A 27,146-nucleotide genomic window follows, 5' to 3' on the forward strand; every position below is an offset into this window, starting at 1 on the left:
TTATATGTAATATTATTTCAATTGGATTTACCGGATAGGTTATTAATAACATATATACATGTTTACATTCAAGATAAAATACAGTACCTGTAAGCAGAAAATACAACTCCAACTTGAAGAACTGCCTTTTGTCGCCCTCTTGTGGCTTAAAGGCACAATTGATGTAAATATCAACTGGGTAACAAATGTTATACTGACAAATTTAAATATTTATATTGTTACATTTAATTATATTATGTATTATAATTGTTATATCCAACCATTTTCACAGTCACGCCTATTGATAGTTGGTATTAGGTCTCCAATTAATGCAACATTAGGTTGTTATAATCGCAGTGTTTAAAGTACCATGTAGATTTTTTAAATATAAATTCCAAATGATTATAGTAAATAAACTAGACTTAAACTAAAATTGCAATTACATAACATGCATTTGTGAGCCACATGTTGTATGTCGAATCAAAATATTTTATGTTTAGAAACAACAACTTGTGTTTGTGTCAGGATGCAATCTTAAAAGAAACTTGTACTTGTTTGGTGACTATCCTGAACAATTTTTATTATTTCTAAAAGTGATTATTACCTCCAAGATAACCGTGGCCATGTCATCACAAAGGCATCATACAAAAGTCTGAGGCTAAAACAAGAGAAGTGGTTCCTATGATGAGGGGCAGCAAACATTGTCAGGAGTTATTAACATCATATACAGTAAGAAAGGCACCGGCTCTTACTTTTCCTCAGAAGTAAACACATAAAGGTCTTCTTTTCACTACAATTAGACGCATTTCATTTAAAGTATTTGAAGTATTGATGGTCAAACTGCAAGATGCAATGTGATGAGAGGAAAGAGGAAATCAAAAGCGCGAAAAAAAAAGATGAAGTGATTTTGCTTGTTACACTTTCATTTACCACTCACACACGCAGACACACACACACACATACACAACTCGGTCATGACAATGAATAACGATGACCCCTGTGTTTTTTTGTGTAGTTCAACTCACCTCCCTCGCCACACTTTGGTAAGTTTCCATTTTCTTCCATTTGGATGGCAGCTTTTCAACCGTCACTTTTGGACATTTAACCCCCACTTGTAAGTTGTGAATAACTTTGAAAGTTAATAGCACATGAAGTACCGCATGTAAACCCTCCATTTAAGTAAACGTCCCCCCCGTCTCCTGGTCTGGTGGAGCTCTCAAGACTGCTGGGTAAGACATCGCAGTGATGGCCCGCAGCTTCTTCTTCCTCTTCAACACTGACGTCCGTGAGAGTTTATTGGCCTTTCGGTTTGGCAACATCCGGGGTCATGTCCGGAGGAGGGCCGCCACCGTGGGCCAGTCTTTGTAGACTGCGGGAGACATACAGGTTTGCACAATGTCATGAAGGAAAAACCTCCTCCAGCTTGGACATGATACTGTATCTGGTCTGCCCCGTACACAGGCTTTGCTACATCTTAAAATCAAGCCGTAGATGTCAGTGTCCTCCCGTCACACTCCTCAATGTTAAATTGGTGTATGGGATTTATGATCTATTATGTTGGACAAGTGCACCACTACATGGTGTACATAAAAAGTGAATACAAGTACACAATATCGCTTCTTGGAGACACAAAATCTGTCTTTGTCAGGACTGGACAAACTGCTGCAGACATAAAAAACGTCTTGTTCCCAGCAGGGTTTACTATAAGAACCTTTAAACTGTCTAAATCAAGGCTAACACATTTAAAATACACTATTGTGGAATATCTGAGAGTTATTTAATGTTGATGAAAAATGCCATAAAGGGACCCCCGGGACTAGCGAGCTATCTGGCTAATTAGCTAGCGAACTAACGACAGAATTTCGACAACGTTAAGGTCTGTTTCAAATACATTATAAAAAACTCCTTTATGTCATGAAATTAGCACTTCAAATTGATACAAACGAGCTACAGTACATCGTTAACGAGTGCCTTAAAAAAGATCCCTGACGACGTTACCGTAATGCATTTGGGGACATGTAGTAAAACCAGGGACACATGCGCTACACTAGCAATAGCTAACCATTTTTGACAAAAAAATGTAACTTACGGTTCAAGTAAACAATATAACTGCTTCTCGTAGTTAGTAAATAAAGTTAGAAAGCAAATTACAATCAAATAATTTACAAAGCATAAAACCTGATTAAAGCAGACAAGGAGAGTTTGTTTAAACCGTCAATTTTGGACTTTAACCCCCAGTTGTAAGTTGTGAATAACTTCGACAGTTAATAGCACATAAAGTACCGCATGTGAACCCTCCAGTTAAGTAAACACCCCCCTCGTCTCCCCACTCCTGGGCTCTCAAGATCCCTGATGACGTCACATCAATTACCGCAATGCATTTGGGGACATGTAGTAATACCAGTGACGCATGCGCTAAAGTAGCACTATCTGACCATTTTTGACAAAAAAATTTAGCTTACGGTTCAAGTAAACAATTAAGCTGCTTCTCGTAGTTAGTAAATAAAGTTAGAAAGCAAATTCCAATCAAATAATCTGTACTACAAAGCATAAAACTGATTAAAGCAGACACGGAATGTTTGTTTCCGTTTAGCCACAAGATGGCGCTGTACTCACAAGTCCTTAACGTTGTCAATTTGAGCCTGGATTTTTGCAATCACCCGGTCCACTTGCTCCTAAGATAGCATGAAAAAAAACAAATATACACAAAAAATAACAAAAACAGACTGAACAAACGTGTTCTATAAGCAAATGAAGTTTAGGACAGTGGCGTTAAAAGGGATTACCTGACGCTGACGGTAGAAAAGCGGCAAAGAAAAGAGAGCGATCACACCTGCAAAGGGAAGATTTTTTTAAAAATAAATAACACATCCAAGCAGTCAACAAAAAGATGACTTCCTGACGGTAATGTGTTACCTATGATGAGGAGGGTTAGTCCATTGCACAGTTCCCCAAGGTATGTGATAAGGTACAGCAGAAACAGCAACTAAAAAGAGAGCATTCTCAGCGTTACTTAATTAGCACGCTTGAGCCAAGCTTTCAAGACTAACAGAGCTTCAAGTGACATAATGTGCCACAATGTGGCAATCAATGTTGACGGTGTCTCCCTTCATATGCCACTGTCACAGATAGAGAAGGACTCCATCTTGTCCTGCGCCATCTACACACACCTCCTTCTCCTCCTCCTCAGCCTGCATGTCTGTCACATTCCCAACAGGTCAGGGTTGACTGTAAGGTCCTCAGGTTTAGGCTCATGTAGCTCACACACACTCTGATTACTGCTAATGTCCTGCAGCCATCTCTGTGTACATGTCTGATGCTAGCTCAATATAGAAATGAAGACGGACTACTTGCTAGTAACTAAATGCCCGGGGCTTGTAGGCGACCACAGCATATCCCAATGGACATTCTTTAAAATGTGTCATGTAGTGACATACGTATAACACAACTAGATTAGCCCAGAGTACACAAAAAAGAAAAAATATTGTGTTTGTCCATTTGTTTCATAGTAGAAATTCCTGGTTGATGGAGAACACCAGACAGGCCTCTACCATGTGCATTCTGAGGCAAAATGTGCCACCCTTCTACTACATTTTGTAAAAATTACTTGTGTATTTTTTGTTTAATCCTATCAACTAATACATGATGAATATAAGTCGTCTCGAACTATAAGACAAGCGTTTCCCGGGCATCTATTTATTTGTGGTGGCCCGCTACTGATTCATTTTGACTGCCACATATCAATACCTATTAGAAATTCTCCACGCTTATGTATGTGTTTGCCGAGGCTCTTATCCCCCCCCCCAAAATCCATATGCATCATTATGCAAATTAGATGATGTCATCAACAAGATGCAGCCCTTTGGGAAACACTGAAAACATTTTTTTCATTCATTCATCAGGTTAATTGGTGACTCCAAATTGTCCATAGGTATGAATGTGAGTGTGAATGGTTGTTTGTCTACGTATATGTGCCCTGTAATTGGCTGGCCACCAGTCCAGGGTGTACCCTGCCTCTCGCTCGAAGACAGCTGGGATAGGCTCCAGCGCCCCGCGGACCCTCGTGAGGATAAGCGGTAAAAAATGAATGAATGAATGAAATAGCAATGAATGTCTATGCTCAGTTTCAGGATTGGGTCTTGCCTTTGCAGACATCAGAGGTGTAATCAACATGAGAGTCTATGGGTGAAAAAGACGAAGCCATTGTGAAGCAAAGAGAAGATGGAAGATTAATCAGAGCCATTGCACAAACATTGGCCCAAGCCAGTACAACCATCTGGAATGTCCTGAAGAAATAAACCACTGGTGTACTAAGGAACAGACGTCCAATGGGTCAACCAAGGAAAACAACCATAGGATCATCAAGCCGAAATCTTTTGGCGTCAAACCCAAATGTCCAGTCTACAGCAGAAATAACGGAATTGGCCTCGCTGTTCCAATACTTTTGGAGTTATTTATACTGTAAATATGTCACCATGAGTGACAGTTGCCGGCAGTAATACCAACCAAATTTAGTAAGCGAGCCCAATGAGATGGCCACTGCTGTCGCGCCCAATGACGGAGTGAGTCGGGATGGATGGCGTGGCAAATGAAAGAATGCCAGAGGGCGTGACGTGCGCACGATGTCCCTGCCTTTTCTCACCTTGAGAGATTCAAAGAGGTTTCCGACAAAGAAGAGTCTTTTCAGACTGTCCACGGCGGAAAGAGTCATGACGATGAGTTTCTGCATGTACAGGTCTGTCTGCTCTCCGCTCAGGCTGATGTCCATGTCCAAGTAGGACCTGACACACACGTGCACGAAAAGGACACAATCACTAAGTAGCACATTGCATAATTACAGATGGTCCTCTGGTTACGGACAAGTTCTGTCCCTAGGCTGGGACGTAAATTTAATTTTAGTCTAAGTCACTTATGCTGTACACCAGGGGTCTCAAATGTGGCTCGCAGGACACTAGTTTGAGGCCCCCGCCTTGATATGAAAGTTTAATGTTAGTGCGGCCCGCGCAAGTTTGATATGGATGCTGTATGGTATCATGTACCCAGAAAAAATGATTACGTTTGATTAATGTTCATGTTAAAGGTTAAATAACTGTTAATAGGTATCCTCCCTATCCGTGTGGAAGTGGTAAGTTTTTGGCTATTTAAGTTTAAAGGAAATAACTTGAAGGCTACCATTTAGGTCGCTAGCTCTCTAGTTTGCGAGTTAGCATGTGTCTCAAGACCCTGCAGTTGCGCAATATGTTGTAAATAAAAAGAGTATAAATGTGACTATAGTCGTGTTTTGTCATGTCTACAGGGCTCTAATAATGCTTTGTTCATTTTAATCTGAAAAAAAATAATTTGTCTACCCACCAACTATATGTGGTTTCTTAAGTTTTTATTATTTGCCGTTTTATTATTATTATTATATTTATTTATTATTGATTGATTGATTTTCTTTATTCTTGATTTGTTTATTTATTTTTCATCTTATTTTGTGCAGAAAAATAAAAAAAGATATTTGAGAACAGTGGAATGTTTTATCAGAGGTTTTATCGTAGAAAATCGGAACCAAAGCACTGAAAAAGTTTGTATATTTTTCTGTTTTTAATAAATGCGTTTTTTTTGGGGGGGAAAACCTGATGCGGCCCAGCCTTGCCCAGACCCTAGCTCCAGTGGCCCCCAGGTAAATTGAGTTTGAGACCCCTGCTGTACACAGAACACATGAAGGACATAAGAATACATCCATCTATCCATTTTCCGGGTCTGGGTTGCGGGGGCAGCAGTCTCAGTAGGGAAGCCCAGACTTCCCAGTCCCTGGCCGCCTCCTCCAGCTCCACCGGGAGGACACCAAGGCGTTCCCAGGCCAGCTGTGAGACATAATCCCTCCAGCGTGTCCTAGGTCTGCCCCGGGGCCTTTTCCCGGCTGGGCATGCCCGAAACACCTCACCAGGGAGGTGTCCGGGGGGCATCCGGACTAGATGCCCAAGCCACCACAAGTGACTCCTCTCAATGCGAAGGAGAAGCGGCTCTACTCTGAGCCCCTCCTGGATGACTGAACTCCTCACCCTTCCATGTCCCAAGAACCAGATTTGGCCGCCGAAGACTAGGTCTAGACTTAAGTTTTCACTAAAATTATGGGAGCGAAACGAACCACGGAACGTAAAACAAGGTGCACCTTCATACAGTAATCCCTCGTTTATCGCGGTTATCGGTTCCAGACCCAACAGTGATAATCATGATTTCCATGAAGTAGGATTCCTTATTGATGAATTTAGTATTTTTGTAGTTGTAGTAGCATAGAAAACCTGTTGATGACCTTCTAAATATGGTTTCTAACATTATTAGAGCCCTCTACATATGAAATAACACCCCTATAGTCTCCTTTACACTCCCATTATTCAATATTGCAGACATAAATGAGCCATTTAAGACATAAACAAAACTTGTGCTTACGTATGTGGGTGTTGCTATAAATGTTTTCCCTATTGGACCTGAAATAGGGGTGGACAGGAAGTTATGTCAGAGTTGAGTTACACTGCAAAAGTAGCCCGTATTTTTATGAGGGATTATTGAGATAATTCAAACCTGCATCAAAAGCCTGTTGTTGTGGCGATCATGTCTGCTGTTTATGTTTCACTGAACATTCCTGTACAGATTATTGACACCTAGTGACCGGTGCAGAATATTTTTTTATTATCAATTAACATCTTTAAATGGGCAGCACGGTGGTCTAGTGGTTAGCGCGCAGACCTCACAGCTAGGAGACCAGGGTTTAATTCCACCCTCGGCCATCTCTGTGTGGAGTTTGCATGTTCTCCCCGTGCATGCGTGGGTTTTCTCCGGGTACTCCGGTTTCCTCCCACATTCCAAAAACATGCTAGGTTAATTTGCGACTCCAAATAGGAGGTCCATAGGTATGAATGTGAGTGTGAATGGTTGTTTGTCTATATGTGCCCTGTGATTGGCTGGCGACCAGTCCAGGGTGTACCCCGCCTCTCGCCCAAAGACAGCTGGGATAGGCTCCAGCACCCCTGCGACCCTCGTGAGGAAAAGCGGTAGAAAATGAATGAATGAATGAATGAACATCTTTAAATGCATATTTTCTTATATACATATTGTAGGTCATGAAACCGTTTTTATGATTGTAATCGCAAAATCTGAAGCGTGAAGCCATTTTGGCGAGGCCACACAAATAACAGTCGCAGTAAGAACATTATGTATACAGTACGACTGAAAAGCCAGCCAACGGTGTAGTCATACCAGAGTTTAAATGAAATGGTGGTCTTACTTGAAGGGGTGTACTCCGTCGCCCCAGTTGAGGATGTAGAGGATTTTGTAGTATATGCGCACAGAGATGGTGACGCACGTGATGGCCAGGGATGCCGTGGAGACCACCGTGATGACGTTGAGCTGGAACAGGCATAGCAGAAGCACCACTAAACCTGTCAGCACCATGCCCGTTCGCTCTGTGTCCTTCCAGTAGATCAGATCCATCACTGGGAAGAAGAGGAAATTTTTTTTAAACATCATGCTTAGTTCTCATAGTTCAAGCAAAGGATGCTGGGAAATGTAGCTGTTGCCTCCTCCGTGGCACTCCTCTGGTTACACAGCTACATCAGCTGTTTTCTAAGTAACGCCACCGCGACTGTGGGAAGCAGGCTAGAAAAACAGCAGGGGGCGACGTGAGGTCTTCCCAGAGAACCCCCGAGCAAGCAAAGAGAACAGGCTTCAAAGCTGGGGCTAAATTTAGCCCTCAGATGACAGGGCGAAGCAAGCGGTGGAAGAGAATTTAAATGCAGCCTTTTTCACGGCACCTGCTGCCAGGCGTCAGGCTGTGAGCAGCGCCCACCTTGGTTTCCCCTCGTCGTCACCGGGCAACAGCCGCCCTGGAGACTGTAGGTGGCGTCGGTACAGTACACAGTAATACTGTATGTGGTTCTTTCATCTATTCTGTCTATTCTATGCTAAATTGTGGCATCACCCTGCAGACTATTGTAGGAAAGGGGTGACAGACAGCTACTTGAAAATTATGATATAATTCAAATAAAAATAAAATCTTCCTACTTGAAATATCTGATTTGTGGTGTTATGTAATGCAGCTTTGACATTTGTACGCATGCCTTTAACATTATCCTCCCCTTTCCTTAGTAAAACTGCATAAATATATTTCTGACATGTATTTTTATGACATGGGCTGGAAAAAGTGGGTTCCAGGATGAGACTATTTGAGAACCCCTGCTGTAGAATCAATTGTAGGACTATCCGCAGAGAGGATTATTCTGTGTGTGTGTGTGTGTGTGTGTGTGTAGGGTGGTCACAGCAGATGACAACTAATTTTGGGACAGAATAAACACTGCAATCCTGATGGCATCTCAGCTTTTAAAAAAATCAGAACTCCGAAGCGTACCGAGCCAAACTCAACTGCACGGTGCTGAAAACATGGTTTCACTTCTGAACTGCGTTCAATACTGTGCACCCGATGACACCAGTAGGACCCCTTAACTAGCAATTGCAATTTAATATAAGACAACACCACGGTGCAAACGCGACATGACATCGTTCTACTTATTCCAGCAACTGCTGCTACATCAACGTGAGCTGAATGAATGGTGAAGCTGCACCGTTTCCTGGCTAATTCCACACACGTTCATCCGGAATCTTCACCAAGCCAAACACTCAAGACTACAAAGACACTTTTCTCTCTCCACACACTTGATAGAGAAACTAAGTTCTTATTCTCTTTACAGCCAAGTTCTCACCTTTGCTGGCCATTTTGGTTGTTGCTTCCAGCGCTTCCCCTCACACCCTCTCTCTTGTCCCACCGTGCTCCCCTCGGGCGCACCCCCCTTAGGGCTGTTTTTGGCCAGCCCCTGCCTGATCAGCGCACCAAAAATAAATCTTTTTCCTGCGCAACCGCCCCCCAGCTACCACTTCTACATTGAAGTAGCGGGTGGGGGGGTTAGGACAGGGGTGGGTTTCGAAGTGAAGACAGCAGTCGCCACAGCGGCAAATTGCTCCGACAATCACGGAAACCTCAAGACAAACAGGTGAATGCTTAGTGTTACTTTAAAGTTATGTCACCACCTCAAACATTTAAAAATAGAACGATGTAAGGGTCATTTTTGGAAGCTAAAGTGACAGTTCAGAGGCGAAGTGAAGAGCTAAGTATTTTAAAAATACATCAAATCTATTATTGGGCTGAAGCGTGGTAGCAGACCCGAGCGACAAAGACGGTAGAAACATGATGCTCCAATAGATTAATGTGTGCTATTTATTTGGGACACCCTAAACTCTTGTCATCATCTTGACTGCACATTCATCAAAAGCCTCGGGGGTCACGGTACAACCCCCCCCCCTCCACAAGCGCGCCACCAAAATAAGACTGCTTCTCTTTACTGACTGACTGGTCCACTTAAAATGCCACCGAACTGGAAGACAGGATGTTATCTTCCGCTTTGCTGACATCTGCAACAAGAAGAAGCTAGCATCCAAAGCTAAACAATACACTGTGAAGTGCTGCCGTGTGCTCTGACGGCTTCATCCCAGGCCAGGAATACATTCCACCGATCATTAGGTTACTATGGAGACATGATGGAGAGGCAGGACTTTTCAAGGGTGAGCGTCTATCTTAGCTCGGCTCGTGAAGGATCAATGTGAAATGTGATCACTTCCATTCACGAGCTAAGTAAGACAGGGCCACATGAGATATAAAAGGCTGAGGTACCTGCTATGTGGGGGCTTTCTGAGGAGTCGGGGGCCGAGTACGGACACTGGCTGGGCGGCTGTTCCTGAGTGTTGTGAGTGACGGCGGCAGGCGATGAGGAAACAGAGCCGGTGGGTCGTAGTGGCTCCTCTGCCGTGGTTTCCCCGGCGACAGGTAACTCGGGCTCGGGGGTTGAGGTCGTCGCTGCTGCTGGGAAACAAGCGTGACATCACTTGCATGATGACATCATCATCAAGGATGCATTGGTAGCACATTTAAACTTGAAAGTACGCCTTAGCTTTCATGACATCAGAATTTGTATTAAAGAGAAATGGTATCAAAATGGTGGTTGGGTTAGACCAGGGGGTGTCAAAGTGAGGTCTACGCCACATTCTAAAAATATAATTTTTTTTAAGAAAACACTGCAATGGCAAAAATGAAAAATCTGCAGTAATATAAGGAGAACAAGTTATGAGAAGAACAATATTATGAGGAAAAATGACATCATTTTTAGTATCAAAGTTTCAATTTTTGGAAAACTAGGTTGCAGAAAAAGTTTGAATGTTACAAAAATCAAGTCAAAATATTATCGGAATAAAGTAAAAAATTATTACAAGAACAAAATTTACAAGAATTGAATTAAAAAATTAAAAATTAAAAATGATAAAAAACCTGCAAAAATAGGGGGAAAAAATTGTGGTAATTTTTAAGAATAAAGACCAAATATTACGAGAAAAAAGTATTGACGAGAAAGTCGCAGTTTAATGACAATAATGATAATAATAATTTTTATTATAATTATCATCATCTAATCATAATATTAGAGGGGCTCTAATAATAACAAGAACAACAACAACAATAATAATAAAATAATAATAATAAATTTAATCTATTATTATTATTATTTGAGCCCCTGGCTATTTTATGTCTATACCATGGATAAAACTATACCCCACATGCGTAAAGAAGTAAATGGCTGAGATATTCTCAGAGGAATATCACTTCATCAAGCCTTTTCTAACTTTCCACACTACAAAATAAGTCATAAAAGTGTTTTATGATTCGTGCTGATATCAGATTGTTATTGACATTGGAAGTGAAAAAGTGCTGCCAGGGCACCCCTACTACTGTGATATGTGACCCTCTGTGACCCCTTGTGTCCCGACTGTGTCTGGAGCAGCGTGCGGAGAGGACAATTGGGTTTGCTGATGTCTTTTTGATGTGTTTCTCTCAACTCTAGCCTGTTTTTGCAAAAACTTTTGCAAAAACTTTATCCTTGATGACTGTCACTAGAGTCAAGAGTCTTTCCTACCTGGAAGCATCTGCGTTTGCAATGATGGAAAAGGAAGCGGCTCAGTCTGGGCTAAACTGCTCTCCTCACTTTGGATCCCCGCATCACCCTCTAGACTCTGAGAAGATGGCTGCATGGTTATGGTCTCAGCTCGCCTCCTCCGCCTCCTCCTCGGGCTTAGTGTCCGCATCTCCACCCTCTCTTGTTCGCTGCTTTCCGACGCCTCCTCGTGTTCATCACTCAGAAAGCCGTGGGGGTCCCAGTCCACGTCTGGGGAGTCCAGTGACGTATCCAGGGTGTCCAAGCGCGCTAGGGAGGTGCGACTCCCCCGAGGTCCGACCCTGCGCCTGTCCCGGTGGCTCCGTGATGCTCCCACCGCTTCGGGCTCAGCGATGGCGATGTAGGAGAAGGTCAGCTCGAAGGAGTTCTGACGTGGCGTTCCCCAGACGGATGGGGACGAGGCCAGAGTGTCATCGTCGTCGAACCCCACCTCCTCATCCTCGGACCAGTCCCTCGCTGTTTGCAGATCGTACACCTCCGACTCCTCATTGCCACCTGGAGAAAACATAAAACAGTGCCATAAATGCATGCTTGGATGAGATTTGTGTTAAAGATGCCCCTCAAATATCTTTTGGATGAACTAGGACGGATATGGTGAGCTTGTTTCCTGGAGACCTTGTGTTATATTTCACACAACTGCATGTGTTATTGAAAATAAAGGCTGTAGAACATGCACACAGACTGTCTAGCTTGTGCTATTACTTTTCTGACAAATACATTACTGTTATTACGTTATTAAACCCCAGTTTGACCCCATAAGTCAGAATGACTTTAAATTTCTCACACAACTCAAAGCCCTGTACAAAACACCCATTGTAACTTGAGGATGTTGAGTAGAATCACGACAAAAGTTAGTATGCACCTACAGCGGACTGAATAGAACGTGTGTGTAAAATTTCAACAAGATTGGTTGAAAAACATGTCCGCCATCAAGCAAACCTTCTGTGCACAACCACTAATTCTCTACTATTTGTCCAATCATTATAAAACTCTGAGGATTAATTGAATTACATGTATGCTAGCATGTATTCAAAAGTATTTCTAGTGGTGACACTTTATTCGCCTCACCTAAAATAACAAAAAAGGAGTGTTCGAACAGAAAGTGCGGCATCTAAAGCTGGAAAGCCTCTTTGAGACATCAAAAGAGAAGCTTGCAATTACTTGTGGATCTACAATGTGAGCCGATGCTGGTGTTCAGTTTTCCAAAAGCAGCAGCTCTGAGTCATGTGTCAGTGTGTCAGCGTGCAGCTTTCATACCATCAGTGCATGGGGGTGTTGAATCTGGAGTGGATGCCACTGAGCCATATTCCTCTGGAAGGCAACAAGGGCACAATATTTTTATTGATGGGGTGTTATTCGTTTAAAAAAAATGAAACATAGTTCCAACATAACAGGCTAGCAAGACAATAATGCAACTTGGTAGTGATAAAAAGCAGGCTAATTATACAGAATCTATGTAAACAGATCATAATGCAATAACTATGTGCAACATTCAGCCATGTGTTTTTTAAAGAAGAGCTCAGAAGAAAGGAGAATAGGAAAGATGAAGGGGACGAAGGGTGGGGACTAACGCATTCAACGCTCACAGTAGCTAGAAATAAAAAGATGCTGCGCTGCAGCTGAGAGCAGATGCACAAATGTGCTCTTGCAAGGGAAGGATAGAAAAGAAACGCAGACTCACGGCAGTGGGAGAATCCTAGAACCTGGCCCATACTCCATCAAGGCATCGCTGAGCCCTCCCGGCCTGGAAGACACCACCTCCCTCCCTCCCCGCCTCCCTGCACCCTCATGTGATGCTGGTAGCACACGTCGTGTGGAAAATCCTCTCTCTCTTTCTCTCTCTCACACAGACATCCTTCTTCTTGCCCGCTGCCTCTGTGGTCCCTTGGTGGTCTGTATGAGCAGCTTCCTGCCTCTGACCGCCCCGCCCTGACTCACTCCAGCAACCCCCTCCCACCACCACCACCTCCACATTATCCTCCTGCTTGCTCTCACATCATCATCACCATGGCTGCAGCGCTCGTAGAGTACGCTGCAGTAAACAGAGAGCAGCCCGGCTGCCTGGTCGTCACGGCCGAGTCATCTGATTCATCTGAGGGGGGGGGGGGGGGGGGGGGGGGTTGATGAGAGAAGATGTCAATAATGCATGAGATGGGGACATACAGTATTTTGAGTATGTTAAGTATATTATCCACATGTCCGCATTCTAGTTTGTGTTACACAATGTTAATGTGTTTTACACATAACAAAGTAACAAATATTTCAAAAGAGTTGAGAGCAAATACTGTAATACCATATACTACAACATACCAAAAGGGGGCAGTGTTTAGCTGTGACTGGTGCATCTCATGAAGTAGCGTGACTACTTTTTCTGCTGTATACACACTGAACAAACTACTAATAACATTTCACATACTGAAAACAAATATAAAAAATAATGAGTACAATTCGTAATTCAGTGTGGCATAAGCAAAATGCTGAAGAAAAATCATGATTTTTGCACAGGTGTGTCATAAGCTGGCCCCAATAAAAGGCCACACCAAATTTGCAGTTAGGTTGTATCAGGAGGTCCCAAACCCAGCCAGTATCTGGTGTGACCACCGAATACAGTTAAACTGTACATTTGGAGTGGCCTTTTACTGGGGCCAATGGTCTTCATATGCTACACCTGTGCGATGGATGAATTATGAATGCTCGCTTACACAGATTTGAGACAATATTTGATTTTGTACACAGAAAAAGCTTACGGCAGTGATATAATTTTGATATGAAATACAGAGCAACCCTGCAATTGACGAGGGAGTAGCCCACCTCCTGCTGGGATGAGGCGCACCTTGAAAGACGTGAGCTGAATGAATGGCATTTAATACGGAGCTGTGATTCAATGGCTAATTAAAGAATGAAAAGCTGCAGTATCTATGAATATGCACACATTATGACAGGTCCTTTCTAGGATGTAACATATCATGCAGTTGTAAACCTTAATGAACCATGACTCATTCAGCAAACCGAAAGATACGGCTCCCTGTGTGTTTTCATTAAAATGGTGGCTGTGGGGGCAGGCGTGTCTTTCAGCTGACTTCACCTTGACAGCCTCAGGTGATTAACCCAGCAGTGTTCTGCAGACACAGGGACGAAGATGAGGGAGGGATAAAGACACTGAAATAGACAAGCCAATAGAAGCTGCAGGACTAAAAAGGGTGGAGAAAAGAAGGCACAAACCTGAAGAGGGTTGTGGTCAAATGAAGAGAAGAGATCCGTGCAACAAGATGGTCACAGATGCAAGGAAATGGCTTTTACCTTACAGAGAACACCTCAAAGATTGATTTAAGTAGATCATTTTGACTTGTATTTGGTTACCTGCTCATCTGTTGCCCTGGACCTGTTGAGGAAGACAAAGGGCCGGCGCAGGGTCACCAGCAGGAGGAGAAGAAGGGCGGTGGCCAGGTCGAGCAGGAAGCTTGAGCGCCGACTCAGAGGCGTGATGAGGACGGCTCGTAGGGCGAGCAACGTGGAGGTGCCCTCCTTCCTCCGCCAGCTGGTCAAAGAAACCGAGAAGATGGTCACCTTCTTCTTCAAAGGCGGGGTGAGGGAAAAGGGGACGGAGGAGGACGAGGAGGACAACGGTGACGACGAGGACGGCATGCACAGCCCGTACCTGGAGCGGCCCGTTTTGGAGAAGCACGTGTCTGAGGGTGGGTCTCAGTCTGGGCTGAACTACGCGGTGGCGAGCATGCAGGGATGGAGGGCTCAGATGGAGGATGCGCATGCTTGCATGCCTCAGATGAGAGGAGAGCTGAGCGAGTGGGCCTATTTTGCTGTGTTTGACGGCCATGCTGGAACCACGGTGGCACAGTACTGCTCCAGGAACCTGCTGGACCACATCTTGGCGACAGGTACTGAAACATACAGGAGATCGATATAGTCAGAATGGTGCATTGTTGGCTCTCAAGGAGATTCATTAAGTGTAGTGCATGCATTGTTTCACTCCATTTAAGGGCATATTGATCTACGTTTCTTCAAAAAGGAAGTCAGTGAAGAAGCTAATCAATACGATAGTGAGGAAAATGTCCTATTTCTGCAGCAAAGATGCCAGTACAAGAGTTCTATTAACACTTGAGAAGATAATATGCTTACAGGTATGCTTTTTTTAATGGCGTATGTTTAGAACTTCCCAGTTAGCTGAAACTATGCCATGTTTCACTCAGGTGGGGTTAAAGCAAGTGAAGACCCCGAGCAGGTAAAGGAGGGCATCCGTGACGCATTCCTGAACTTTGACAGCCACATGCACAAACTGGCCCGCCAAGACAACTGGGATCGAAGCGGCACCACGGCAGCGGCGGTCATGATCTCCCCGCGCTACGTCTACTTCATCAACTGCGGGGACTCACGCACTCTCCTTTGCCATAACGCCCAGCTGGTCTTCTACACGGAGGACCACAAGCCCTTCAACCCCAGAGAGCGGGAGCGCATCCAGAACGCTGGCGGCTCCGTGACCCTGCAGCGCGTCAACGGCTCGCTGGCCGTATCCCGAGCTCTTGGAGACTTCGACTTCAAGGAAGTGGACTGGAGGCCGCAGACGGAGCAGCTGGTGTCGCCCGAGCCTGAAGTTTACGAGATGGAGAGGACAGCCCAGGACGAGTTCATCATACTGGCCTGCGATGGTGTGTGGGATGCCATCGGCAACGAGGAACTATGCGCCTTCGTGCGCAGCCGGCTGCAGGTGTGCGACGACCTCAGAGAAATTTGTACGCAAGTCATCGACCTATGTCTCTACAAGGTAAGACGATATGATATTTTCATGCATAAAAATGGCTAAATGAACTGGAATACAAATATGAGGCATTCAGAAGACGCATTCAAGGACGTTAAGTACTGTTACTGTAATGTTCGGTGACATCAGACCATAATCGCCAGAACAACAGGCTTTTATTGACAGTTTGAATTACTTCAGAACAAACACAATCGTCCCAAACATGGGGTATTGTTGCAGCCGTAACCCACGCCTAGCCATAACTCAACTCTGAATCCCCGCCGTCACTTCCTGCCTACAAGCACCAGAACACATTTACTACAACAAACCGGAGTAGGAGACTTATTTTCTTCTATTATGTCTACTATATTATTAATTTGAGTGTAAAAATGACTATAGGGGTGTTATCTCATGTCTAGAGGGCTCTAATAATGTTAAAAGCCATATTTACAAGGTCATAAACAGAAGTGGAATCCTTTGCGGGAATTCACTTATCACACTCGACGCTGGAACCAATTAACTGCGATAAATAACGGAGTACTGTATTGGCACAAACAACTGTGAAACTCACGCATGTTACACTTGCTGTACTGTTGTATACAATAAATATGCAATAACAAAGACATATTTACACATATTTATTAGTTTTGATAAATGAGAAAGCCCGATTCCAGCAACTTATTTAGACGTCTTTTACTTTTTTTTTTTTTTTACATGAGAAGCAAAAGGAGGTAATGATACAACTCTGCACTAATGCATGTTACTTTCTGAGCAATTTTAGCCATAAAAATGGCCACAAGGTGGCAGAATTTGAAAAGAGCACCTCTTAGAGCTGGTCCAGTCTGCAGTCAATTTGGTAATTTGGTAGACTGGACTGTTCCGAGATGGGCGTGGCGGCACACCAGGGGAGGTGTCCACATTTTCAACTTGTGATGATTTTGTGACAAAGCAACCTGCCAAAGGTGCGGAGAAAGCTTGTCAGCTCCAACCTGGTCTATTTGGGGCGCAGGCGAAGCGCAGCCTGCATAATGGTAAATTGGGCGGACAGCGCAGACACGTCACCAAAACTCAACCTGACGACAGCTGAAAGTATGATGCCAACTGGGGCCGACACTACACTGGCGCGGGGGTGGAGAGGGAGGTTGAGGACACCGCTCCCCTAAATAAATGGCTTGTCCACTGAAATCAACATTTCAGAAGTGAAAACTCTGCCAGAAAAAAAACACAATTAACAACAATTAATATAAAGTTGTTGGTTAAAATCTGGCTGTAGGATATATTTTTTTACTGTTCATTTTTTCTCAAGGAGGATGAGTAGGAGATACCGTGAATATACCATCAAAGGTTCTCCTATTTGGCGATAGCAGGAGCAGGAGTGCTGGTGGAAAACAAGCAAGATGCCTGGATTAGCCTGATGCTGTGTTTAATTAATGTAACTGTCGTGTGACAGATGACGTGTCCCACCAGGTGGCGTACCTGGTGAATGACGCTTATGGTGGCCTCTGATGCGGTCCAGTCCGGCCCGTTTAAAGGCAATGAGAAGCGTTCATTTGATTGGATTACACTTGGCTGTGTTAAACCATCTCACGCCTTCTCTCTTCCCTCTTTGCCACTTGCGCCAGTGGGAGGGATGGAGGCGTGGGTGCGCGGCGCTGCTCACAATATTTGCAAAGTGTGCTGGCTCGCGGCCAAATTTTGCCCACACTCCCAGTACAGCGGGTTGGGACTGGGGCTTTAGTGGCTGCCTGAAGGATGATCACATAGCGAGCCTTGGCCAATCGGAGCACCCCTAGTGACAAGTGTAAATACTTCAACAGGTTAGATAGTATTTTGATGTAAAACAAGCCCAATATTTGTGTGGTTTATGTTGGTATAGTGCGCAGACCTCACAGCTAGGAGGACCAGGTTTCAATTCCACCCTCGGCCATCTCTGTGTGGAGTTTGCATGTTCTCCCCGTGCATGCGTGGGTTTTCTCTGGGTACTCCGGTTTCCTCCCACATTCCAAAAACATGCTAGGTTAATTGGCGACTCCAAGTTGTCCATAGGTATGACTGTGAGTGTGAATGGTTGTTTGTCTATATGTGCCCTGTGATTGGCTGGTGACCGGAGTAGGGTGTACCCCGCCTCTCGCCCAAAGACAGCTGGGATAGGCTCCAGCACCCCCGCGACCCTCGTGAGGAAAAGCGGTAGAAAATGAATGAATGAATGAATGTCGGTATAGTTGTTTGCGTCCCAGTGAGAGTTCTGCAGTCACAATCGGTGCTGAAGGGCTTGTCTTTTGAAAATGAGTAGCTGGGATCGAATGAGTGGAGCCGCTGGAGTACATACATCTTTGTGTTTACTTTTAATCTCACTTTACGTCTTATCTTGCCTAGTGCATTAACACTTTGGGCCTAAAATCACCCAAAAACCTAAACCCAAAGTAGGATGAACAGATATTTTTTTATATTTTTATTTTGTATAATTAACCTTTCTAAAAAAAACCCAAAAAGAAATAGGTGTTTTTATGGATGGTGGGCTTGTGGACACAGTGGACGGGTATGACAGTGACGTCATTATGTAAGTAGCTTTGGTTTGCCTCCCTCACTGCGAACGTCACCTATTAATAGGCGTGTATTAAGGTACGCTGGGAGATTGGAGGAGGGGACAAAGGCGACACATGGCTGGGATTAGGACCGAATGTGAGGCTTGTGCTGGAGCTTGATGTACACCGGCTCAGTAGCTTTATCCCGGCCTAGATGAGGGATTCTATTTATTTCACCTTAAAAGCTTAAAGTCCACCAGCACACACTTGGCCTCCTCAACTCCCTGATGTCATCATTGAGGCTGTGGATGTTTTTAGGTGTAAATAGTGTAGAAAAACAAGGATATGAAGCAGATACAACCCCTTTTTTCTTCCATATTTCAACTCTATGCGACAAAGTGATAATATTTTTCCTCATGTTACCATTTCCATCCATCCATTCATTTTCTATACCGCTTATCCTCACTAGGGTCGTGAGTATGCTGGAGCCTATCCCAGCTGTCTTTGGGTGAGAGGCGGGGTACACCCTGGACTGGTGACCAGCCAATCACAGGGCACATATAGACAAACAACTATTGACACTCACATTCATACCTATGGGCAATTTGGAGACGCCATTAATGTTTTTGGAATGTGGGAGGAAACCGGAGTAGCCAGAGAAAACCCACGCATGCACGGGGAGAACATGCAAACTCCACGCAGAGATGCCAAACAGAGATTCAAACCCGATCTTGTGACTGTGTAGCCAGCATGCTAACCACTCGGATACTGTGTTACTATTTAATTCTCCTAAAATTATTCCTATTCTTGTAAGAATACAACATTCTACCTTAATTCTTGTAAAATTACAGAATTTTATTTACTTTATTCTTGTAACATTATAATTTCCCCCCTAACCAAATGTTCTAATAATTACAACTTTATTGGTTATTTTGTTTCTCACAGTACTTTAACTTAAAAATAACATTTTCTTTAATATTTCAACTGTATGTTACTAAAATTATGTATTTTTTATTTATTCTAAAAAAATTCTAACTTGTTAAATGACACTCTTAATATTTTAACTTTATTCTTGTAAAATGACTGCTTATTTTCCCATTTTTAGTGTTGTATTTTTAATTTTGTTTCTACATTGTTAAAAACTATATAGGCATTAAATCCACTATTACACTTGTCTACCATCATTCCTTTCTGATATAATTGTTTTCTTTGCCTGCAACTTGAATTAAAGCGATTTGTCGCTCCCTACAGGGCAGCTTGGACAACATCAGCGTCATTATAGTGTGCTTCCCGGGCGCCCCCCAGCTGTCAAAGGAGGCACTGCAGAAGGAAGCAGCTTTGGAGCAACACATTGACATGAAAGTGAAAGGTGCACCCCTTTATTTAAACTTCAAAAATCACGACTTTTTTCAATTTTAGACACATACTGTGAACCATTCTAAAAAACAAATTATATTTAACTTACAGAAATCATCCAGATGATGAGGTCCAAAGACGAAGACCCGGATCTTTTGTACGTGATGAAATTCCTGGCTGAGGAGGAGATACCAGGACTTCCACCAGGGGGAGGCATCACCAGCAAGTAAGAGCACTAAAACACAATAACTCACTTTGAGGACACAAAATTAACATAACATAATAACAATAATTTTTTTTCGCCACCATGCAGGCGGGACTGTATCATCTCATCTTATCAGAAACATGTTGTAACTCTTAGGACTCATGAACCAATGGTGAGCCAGATGACTTTATTCCAGTTATTTACTGTACTTGATATTATATTCTTGTTTACCTTTAGGACATCGGCGGATCCGAAGAGGACTCTAATTAAAACCATTACCATGAAAACTGAAGCAGCAACTACATTTTATGAAACATTCTGTGTCGTTATCCTGGATATACATAAAAAAAAATATTTGTTACTTCCCCTAACTGTGACAGTGACCAATTGGTTTCAGGTTAGAAGCGTCTGTATATGGCAGCGAATTATATACTCACACAGTTGGGCACATCTACACAACGTGACACAAGAGTTTACAAATGCAATGATACTCATTTTTAAGTATTTACTGAAGAATATGTTTTGGAATAAAGTCATCAGGAATAAGTGGCAATAAAATGTATATACTGTACAGTGGGTGAGCTGCACGGCGGATGAGTGGTTAGCGCCCAGGCCTCACAGCTAGGAGTTCTCCCCGTGCATGAGTGGGTTTTCTCCGGGTACTCCGGTTTTCCTCCCACATTCCAAAAACATGCTAGGTTAATTGCCGACTCCAAATTGTCCATAGGTATGAATGTGAGTGTGAATGGTTGTTTGTCTATATGTGCCCTGTGATTGGCTGGCCACCAGTCCAGGGTGTACCCCGCCTCTCGCCCGAAGACAGCTGGGATAGGCTCCAGCACCCCCCGCGACCCATGTGAGGAAAAGCGGTAGAAAATGAATGAATGAATGTACAGTGGGTGCCTTGGTTGACATTGTGAATCCGTTCCAGAAGGTTCGACTCAAACCAAAACAGACTCTAACCAAAGCAAATTTTGTTTGACTATGTTTGACTCCCTGGTGCGAACTAAAGTAAGTTGAATGCTCAAGTTTTGTTGTTGGCACCACAAATGTCATGGATGTAAAATGAGACGCGTCACCCTCGATGCGCCGCCGGGTGGATAAACCGGGAAAAAAAACGCTAAAACGGGAAGTGGAGGTGTGTCTGCGTGTACGCGTGTGCACCGCAGCCGATGACGGAGCCACCTTCAGGCCACACCTCTGAAATGACGAGGTTCTTCTCTGGAGGTCTTGCAACCAACGTCTTTCCCTTTTTGTGCGGTTTGTGTATTTTGTTAGGTGGTGTATCTCTCACTAGTGCAGCAAGATGGGACTATAAACAAACTCTGTTGCTCGAAAATGGCGCCAGCGGCCCACGCTGCATTGCACGATAACATGCAAGGATCACATTCAAGCGGGCTAATGCAAGTCAAAACAAAATGGATGTTAACTGAAAAATCTGCTATCCAGGGAAGATGTTAACTGAGGTACCACTGTATAGTAATTAATTAAGTGAGTAAAATGTATGATATTTTATTAATTTAGAAAGTAATGTGAATTAAATTCAGAATAAATTACCATTTAAAAATAAATATATACAACATTTCAACAGCAACAACCACGCTAATAAAAATATTAATTAATACTACCAAGATTTTACATTTTTATCTTTATAAGGGAAAATTGTGCAGGTGTACCTAATTTGAATTAGTGATCTCCTGCACAATAATTAGTGTTGTCCACATTCTAGTTCATCATGCATGCAGAGATACAGTGTGGCCTCCTCAGTAATAAGTTCACATGATGCTGTCAGGGTCAAAGGGTGAGCAGGATGGCAAAAAATAAATAAATCAACAATGCACCAGCAGGCTGGAGAGAGTGTGTTTCAAGAAATTAGCACATGCACGTCTCATTAAGGGCTGCAAGGCACTTTGGAAGGCTGAGTCACTTGATACTGTCAAATTGGATGTGATGTACTTTGCAAAAAATCCCTGAATGGTAAATACCGTATTTGTGTGAAACATCTGAAATAAAAGTTGAAAGTCTGTACTTCAATCGCACCTTCATTGATGTGTCAAATTCATTATTGTGGCGCATTATTGTGGCGCTGCTTCCTTCCAGGTCTTCTAACAGATTTGTTGTGTATGAGTCCTAAAAGTCCAAACGAAGGTCGTTGTCATGTGTCCTCAGAATGTGTTGTGAGGGTGCGGCGTGAATCGGCACCTCTGTATTAAGTGACTCAGCAGAGTTGTTATTGGATGACGGTTCCTTCTCACCTCTTCACTCCTCCACCAAGGCAATATTCAAGTCCAAAGCGAGGTCGCACCCCTGGACAAGTTCGACCAGAAGACGGAAACAGAGGAGACAATGTGAGTACAATGATGCGGCACATTTTACGATACAGTTCATCTTATACTTGTTATGACTTTGCTTCCATCCAGAATGACTATTTACATGCATTGGGTGGCTCTATTAATATTAAGGCAGACCTACAAAAATTCTAATGGCATTTTTCCTTGATTTTTCTCAGGTCTGAGCCAATTAAGTGATGAAAACATAAATGCTATCTTATTGAATGAAGTATACATTGAATTCTTATAGTCTTTGTCACATATTAGAGTAGATAAATACATGTTGCAGTCGGTTGATCTTTATTTTTCTCAAGCTGCTCAACCAGCCGGAGTTTGAAAACCCCTGTCATATACAGTAGAGTAACATTTTTCAAAATTTTGTCACATTAAAAAAGTTAGAAGAAGAAAATATCATTTTCGGTTATGTGGGATTGAAGTGTAAACACGTGATGTACCTTCATGTAATTCTGTGTTGACGTTAATAATGAAGACAATTAAGAGCGGTTGAATGGGCCCTCATTAAAGCACCTGGGTGTGTCCCTCTCACCTGCAGCCCACCACCATGCCCCTGAACGCCGGAGGCACCGGCTACGGCAGCGTTGCCGCCCCGGGACTCTCGGCCAGCGTAACCGGTTCAGAGACGGCGTCTCTGCTCGTGTCGGACCTCGAACCGGAACAGCAGTGGCGGCCCATGAGCAAAGAGGACCTTGAGTTATCTGCTGGGGGACCCGGCTGGAGGAGGGTGCGGTGCTACCTGGTGGTTTTCTTCTGGCTGGCCTGGTTGGCGATGCTAGCTATCGCCGTGGCCATCATCGTGACCAGCCCCCGGCCGGTGCCTGCCAGGCTGGGCTGGTGGCAGAAGTCGCTGTTTTTTCAACTTCAGACGGGGCCCCGACCTATGGAGTCAGGGGCTATCGACGGTAAGAAAGTTAAATTTGTTTTAAACATTTGACATTTTGATTTAACTCCACATTTGCCATGAACAACTATTTTTTTAATGTGCTAGCTTGTGGATGAATTACTTCTTCTTTGGGTGTTTGTGTTCGTTCGTTTGTTGTTTGCCCCCTGGTGGTCACAGTGTGGTATGACAACTAAACAGCTATGTACAGTATGTACCATTTTCGAAGGTTGATAAGAGACATTTAATTCATATAGACTGTATTTTTTGTGCTGTATTTGTCAGTAAACGTCTTAAAGACTAATTTAAAATGTTTATTATTTGTTGTTATATTAACCATTGTGGTAGTTTGCAGTGGTGTTGAACAGCAGTAAGAGATGTTTCTTATATTGTGTTTTTCTCCTATATACCTTCTTCCTGTAAGAATGAGGTCAGAGACAGAGACGCTGTACGTGCTGTGAATGCGTTCACCGCAGTGGAAACATTTCTCATCTGAGCTGCTGCGGGAATACCTGTCTGTATGTCCCCTTCACAAAAGAAGGGGTTGCGTGACACCCGTCAAAACAAAAGTGCACACTCATTTAAGACATCTGTGTTACTGAAGCTCATATGACAAAGTGGAGATTTAAGGCATGATATGCGGCAATACCTGATCAGTGTTTCACACAGGACTACAATCTATCTGTGGTTTTGGGTAGGTGGCATTTAAGCAGCAGAGTTACATCTACAAACTAAGTATAAAGTATGTTTATGTCAAGATAACACATGGTAAATATGTGATTTTTCATGCGTCTATGAAGCTCTGTGTGAGCAACTTCCCTACCTCAAGTCTTTGGGCATCAGTACTCTCATCCTGAAGGGGTTGTTTGAACAGTCTGCATCCTTGGTAAACACCACCGGGATTGGGCAATGGTCTGGAACGCTGCCCCAAATCCAGCACCTGTTCAGCGAGAGCGACAAAGCAGGTGAACGAAAGATTTTCACAATAAAACGTCCTGGAATGAAGCCCATGATGCGCACCTTGTCATCTCGCAGGACTCAAAGTAGTGCTGGACGTGTGCGGCGTGCAGCTTTTTGAGCCTCAGGATGACGTCAAGCAGGTCAAACATGCCCACTTGATGAGAATGTCTTGTGCCTACATTTATGCCCTAAAATTGACCGTATATTCCCACAGCATGTATTTCGCTTCTGGTTGGGGGAGGGAGTGGCTGGATTTTTAATCTGTGACACGGATGAAGCCTATTCAGAAGAAGTAAGTGGACAGTTTTTCTTATAGTCATATTTGTGCTCATGAAGTCATTACATTACAGACTCTGTTGACATGGAGGCACATTATGGAGGGGTTCAACAAAGACGAAGAAAGGTACTGTTGGATATGTACAGCATTTATGATATTTCATTGAAGTATTAGGACAGTGATGGCGAGTGTTTTAGCATTATACACCACAAAGCTAAATAATAAGCTATATACACACATGTATTTACTGTATGTACTGCTATACCCGCAGGGCGCCCCCTAGCATTTGACTAGCATATTGCCTAATGGGCCAGCTATAAAATAAAACTGTTGAGAATTAAGTATTCTTATAAAAATATATACTCACGCGTATCAAAAAATATCGTGTTGATTGCGGTAACTAATTTGTTTCATTAATTACGTTAACATTTTCAGCGTAAATGACGCATGCGTATCGTGTCAAGCCATGCATCTGTTACGACGGTAGACTGAAGCGTAGCATGGGGTCCCGACAGAGTCAAATAATGTCTGACGCTCTTTTAACTTTATTCTGACCCGAACACATCAACAGCGGTGCAATTCCAACACAATATGTGTGTCTCCAACTCACAAAACAGTTCTCTCGTCCTCCTCGGAATGGCACTTCCTTATTCTCACGAGACGGCCGCGAGATGCATTCACGGACATTTTGAAAAGCACATAATCTTCTGTGTGTATGTGTGGTCTAAATAAACAAAGGAAAAACAAGTGGATATTCTTGTCACTCGCTATTGGAACTCCTACCACGGAAGTACCATTTGATGCATTTAAGTATGCTCGGAAATCCCATCAAATAAATTCATACTCATGATTTCAAATCAAATCACTGAGTGTTTCTGAACGCAACTCTTCATGGCTCATAAATAACAAGGTTCAAGTGTTATTCAAATGTTGTGTTACTGATGAAGATACTACTTTTTTAGATTTTCAGTTTTTGTTTGAGTTACATTTTTATTTAGTTTGAAGATGTTGATACATACAAATGTATATGTAATTCTCTCATGTCATTTATCCTTTTGTTCATAAAATACAGTAAAAACAGGCATATTTCACACATAGTTGCAGATGGTGATTAATCATAAGTGTAAAAACAAAATTAAATAAAAAAATAATTCATTAAATTCATTCATTTTCTCCCACTTTTCCTCATGAGGGTCGCAGGGGGTGCTGGAGCCTATCCCAGCTGTCTTCGGGCAAAAGGCGGGGTACACCCTGGACTGGTAGCCAGCCAATCACAGGGCACATATAGACAAACAACCATTCACACCTGTGGCCAATTAACCTAGCATGTTTTTGGAATGTGGGAGGAAACCGGAGTACCCGGAGAAAACCCACGCATGCACAGGGCGAACATGCAAACTCCACACAGATGGCCGAGGGTGGAATTGAACCCTGGTCTCCTAGCTGTGAGGTCTGCGCGCTAACCACTCGACCGCGGTGCCGCCTAATTCATTAAATTAAAATTTTAAATAATTAAATAAATATACAAATAAAAATACAAGAACAATTTTTCTATACGCACACAAGGAGTTCTAGAGTACTTGTGTATTTTCAGGATCATTGTGGTGAAACAAACTGCAGACCTTCTTCCTCCTCCAAGAGGCTCCACCCAGGACCAGCTCAACATCACTTTGGTGCATGTGGTCATGAGGTCGGTGCTGCCAGCTTCACCTCACCCGCTGTCTGCTGATGAAGTAGCCACTGCCATTGAAAGCCACCTGACCACACCTGAACACACGTGGCTCGGGTGGCAGGTACGAAGTAACAGGAAAGAGTGGATGCTAGGTGCGATGCTACGGCCTGAAAGACCACACTTCTGTCCTGCCAGGTTGGAGGGAAAGCACCCTATGACTTGAAGAAACTACTGCTGGTGTTGATCATGACCCTGCCGGGGACGCCCGCACTCCAGTATGAGGAGCTGGACCCGACACAGGTTGAAGCCACAACACTTAAATAATGTAATAGTACTGTTAGATATATTTTGAAAGCTATTAAACTCTTTTGTGTGTCCTGTAGAGTGTTTCTCAACATGATGGTTCGTTGCAAGGAGCAAATAACAGTGACTCATCAGCATCAGACTTCCATGCAGTGAGTTGCAGCATTAAGTGCATTTTTAATTACTGTTGTGGTCCAGTCATGTACCAGTTTTAACTGCAGGCCGCCAGTTGAATAACATTGCGATCACACTTGCGACCATCGTGGACTCCCACCATCAGGTCACCATCTCTCTTGTTTTTCAGGCCAAAGTAAAGCTGCGGCATTCCTTTGCAGCTCTCCTCACCTCCCTCAGTCACATCAGAGCCCGAGAGGAGGCGCTCCTCTTCGGATCCCTCACATTCCTCCCTTTCAACACCTCCTCCTCCACAAACTCCACCCCGTCCCCCATACTGGCCTTCCTGCGCTCATGGGGCTGCGTCCACTTCCTGGTTCTGCTCAACATTGGGCCTGAGCCTCACGCCCTGGATACAGCCTGGGCCCCCAGCCTGCCCGAGGCCGGGGTATTTGTGTCCAGCTCTGGAGTAGAGCGCTTGGGGGCCGTCACCCTAAAGACGCTGGTACTGCATCCCCGTGAGGCTGTAGTCATCAAACTGTTTGAGCCGGGAAGCTACTCGTGAGAAAATAATTGTATTATTTATGGTGATTGACAATAAAATGATGAAATCCTCAGTTGTGCATCATTATCTGTGGTTATCTGTCGTCACAAAAAAAATGTTGTTGTGAATGTTTGAGGAAGTCAAAATGTTCCAAACATGTGGTTGCTCAAGCAATGTTAGAATTACTCATAAAA

The 27,146-nt window shown here is 43.5% G+C and overlaps 3 protein-coding genes and 1 long non-coding RNA gene across 6 annotated transcripts; 2 read left to right on the forward strand and 2 right to left on the reverse strand.

Moving 5' to 3' along the window:
• Positions 1–489: 489 nt before the first annotated feature.
• Positions 490–12,935, reverse strand: rtn2a (reticulon 2a). Of its 3 annotated transcripts, none has more exons than XM_058079682.2 (10): positions 12,697–12,935; positions 12,273–12,326; positions 10,977–11,510; positions 9,686–9,874; positions 7,250–7,457; positions 4,622–4,760; positions 2,896–2,965; positions 2,766–2,812; positions 2,596–2,654; positions 490–1,348 (listed from the first exon to the last, which is right to left on the reverse strand). In XM_058079682.2, the coding sequence occupies exons 1-10, from the start codon at positions 12,725–12,727 to the stop codon at positions 1,273–1,275; spliced, it is 1,407 nt and encodes a 468-aa protein (XP_057935665.2). In that variant the 5' UTR covers positions 12,728–12,935; the 3' UTR covers positions 490–1,272. The 3 variants fall into 3 exon arrangements, with proteins under 3 accessions (XP_057935665.2, XP_057935666.2, XP_057935667.2); XM_058079683.2 differs by having other exon boundaries at positions 9,686–9,871; positions 12,697–12,934; XM_058079684.2 differs by lacking the exons at positions 9,686–9,874; positions 10,977–11,510; positions 12,273–12,326; positions 12,697–12,935 and adding an exon at positions 8,721–8,793 and having other exon boundaries at positions 493–1,348.
• Positions 12,936–13,923: 988 nt separating this feature from the next.
• LOC144899653 (uncharacterized) lies at positions 13,924–23,124 on the reverse strand. The gene is made up of 6 exons (XR_013627979.1): positions 22,732–23,124; positions 22,110–22,161; positions 19,759–19,884; positions 14,674–14,914; positions 14,238–14,553; positions 13,924–14,134 (listed from the first exon to the last, which is right to left on the reverse strand). It is a non-coding gene; the product is annotated as an uncharacterized LOC144899653 (long non-coding RNA).
• ppm1na (protein phosphatase, Mg2+/Mn2+ dependent, 1Na (putative)) lies at positions 14,349–21,914 on the forward strand. Its single transcript, XM_058079685.2, has 6 exons — positions 14,349–14,911; positions 15,224–15,795; positions 19,545–19,662; positions 19,761–19,875; positions 19,963–20,026; positions 20,092–21,914. The coding sequence occupies exons 1-6, from the start codon at positions 14,500–14,502 to the stop codon at positions 20,122–20,124; spliced, it is 1,314 nt and encodes a 437-aa protein (XP_057935668.2). The 5' UTR covers positions 14,349–14,499; the 3' UTR covers positions 20,125–21,914.
• LOC131134416 (amino acid transporter heavy chain SLC3A2) lies at positions 22,077–27,025 on the forward strand. The gene is made up of 10 exons (XM_078792815.1): positions 22,077–22,202; positions 22,738–23,104; positions 23,883–24,047; positions 24,118–24,182; positions 24,257–24,334; positions 24,393–24,445; positions 25,914–26,112; positions 26,187–26,291; positions 26,375–26,446; positions 26,599–27,025. The coding sequence occupies exons 1-10, from the start codon at positions 22,092–22,094 to the stop codon at positions 26,971–26,973; spliced, it is 1,590 nt and encodes a 529-aa protein (XP_078648941.1). The 5' UTR covers positions 22,077–22,091; the 3' UTR covers positions 26,974–27,025.
• Positions 27,026–27,146: the final 121 nt, after the last annotated feature.

This window comes from Doryrhamphus excisus, linkage group LG8 (genome assembly GCF_037039965.1).
Source record: "Doryrhamphus excisus strain RoL-2023G ecotype Guam linkage group LG8, RoL_Dexc_Guam_v1.1, whole genome shotgun sequence".
Classification (NCBI taxonomy): domain Eukaryota; kingdom Metazoa; phylum Chordata; class Actinopteri; order Syngnathiformes; family Syngnathidae; genus Doryrhamphus; species Doryrhamphus excisus.

What these genes read in the sequence shown, in the direction of transcription:
- ppm1na (XM_058079685.2), top strand. Translation starts at nt 14,500, where the DNA reads ATGAGGACGGCTCGTAGGGCGAGCAACGTGGAGGTGCCCTCCTTCCTC. An exon ending in GGACCACATCTTGGCGACAG is followed by an intron (nt 14,912 to 15,223) that starts GTACTGAAACAT and finishes TGTTTCACTCAG; the next exon opens with GTGGGGTTAAAGCAAGTGAA. An exon ending in TTAGGACTCATGAACCAATG is followed by an intron (nt 20,027 to 20,091) that starts GTGAGCCAGATG and finishes GTTTACCTTTAG; the next exon opens with GACATCGGCGGATCCGAAGA.
- rtn2a (XM_058079682.2), bottom strand. Translation starts at nt 12,727, where the DNA reads ATGGGCCAGGTTCTAGGATTCTCCCACTGCC. An exon ending in GACGGAGTACACCCCTTCAA is followed by an intron (nt 4,761 to 7,249) that starts GTAAGACCACCA and finishes CGTGTGTGTCAG; the next exon opens with GTCCTACTTGGACATGGACA. An exon ending in ACTAACCCTCCTCATCATAG is followed by an intron (nt 2,813 to 2,895) that starts GTAACACATTAC and finishes TTCCCTTTGCAG; the next exon opens with GTGTGATCGCTCTCTTTTCT.
- LOC131134416 (XM_078792815.1), top strand. Translation starts at nt 22,092, where the DNA reads ATGACGGTTCCTTCTCACCTCTTCACTCCTCCACCAAGGCAATATTCA. An exon ending in ACGGAAACAGAGGAGACAAT is followed by an intron (nt 22,203 to 22,737) that starts GTGAGTACAATG and finishes TCTCACCTGCAG; the next exon opens with CCCACCACCATGCCCCTGAA. An exon ending in ATGAAGCCTATTCAGAAGAA is followed by an intron (nt 24,335 to 24,392) that starts GTAAGTGGACAG and finishes ATTACATTACAG; the next exon opens with ACTCTGTTGACATGGAGGCA.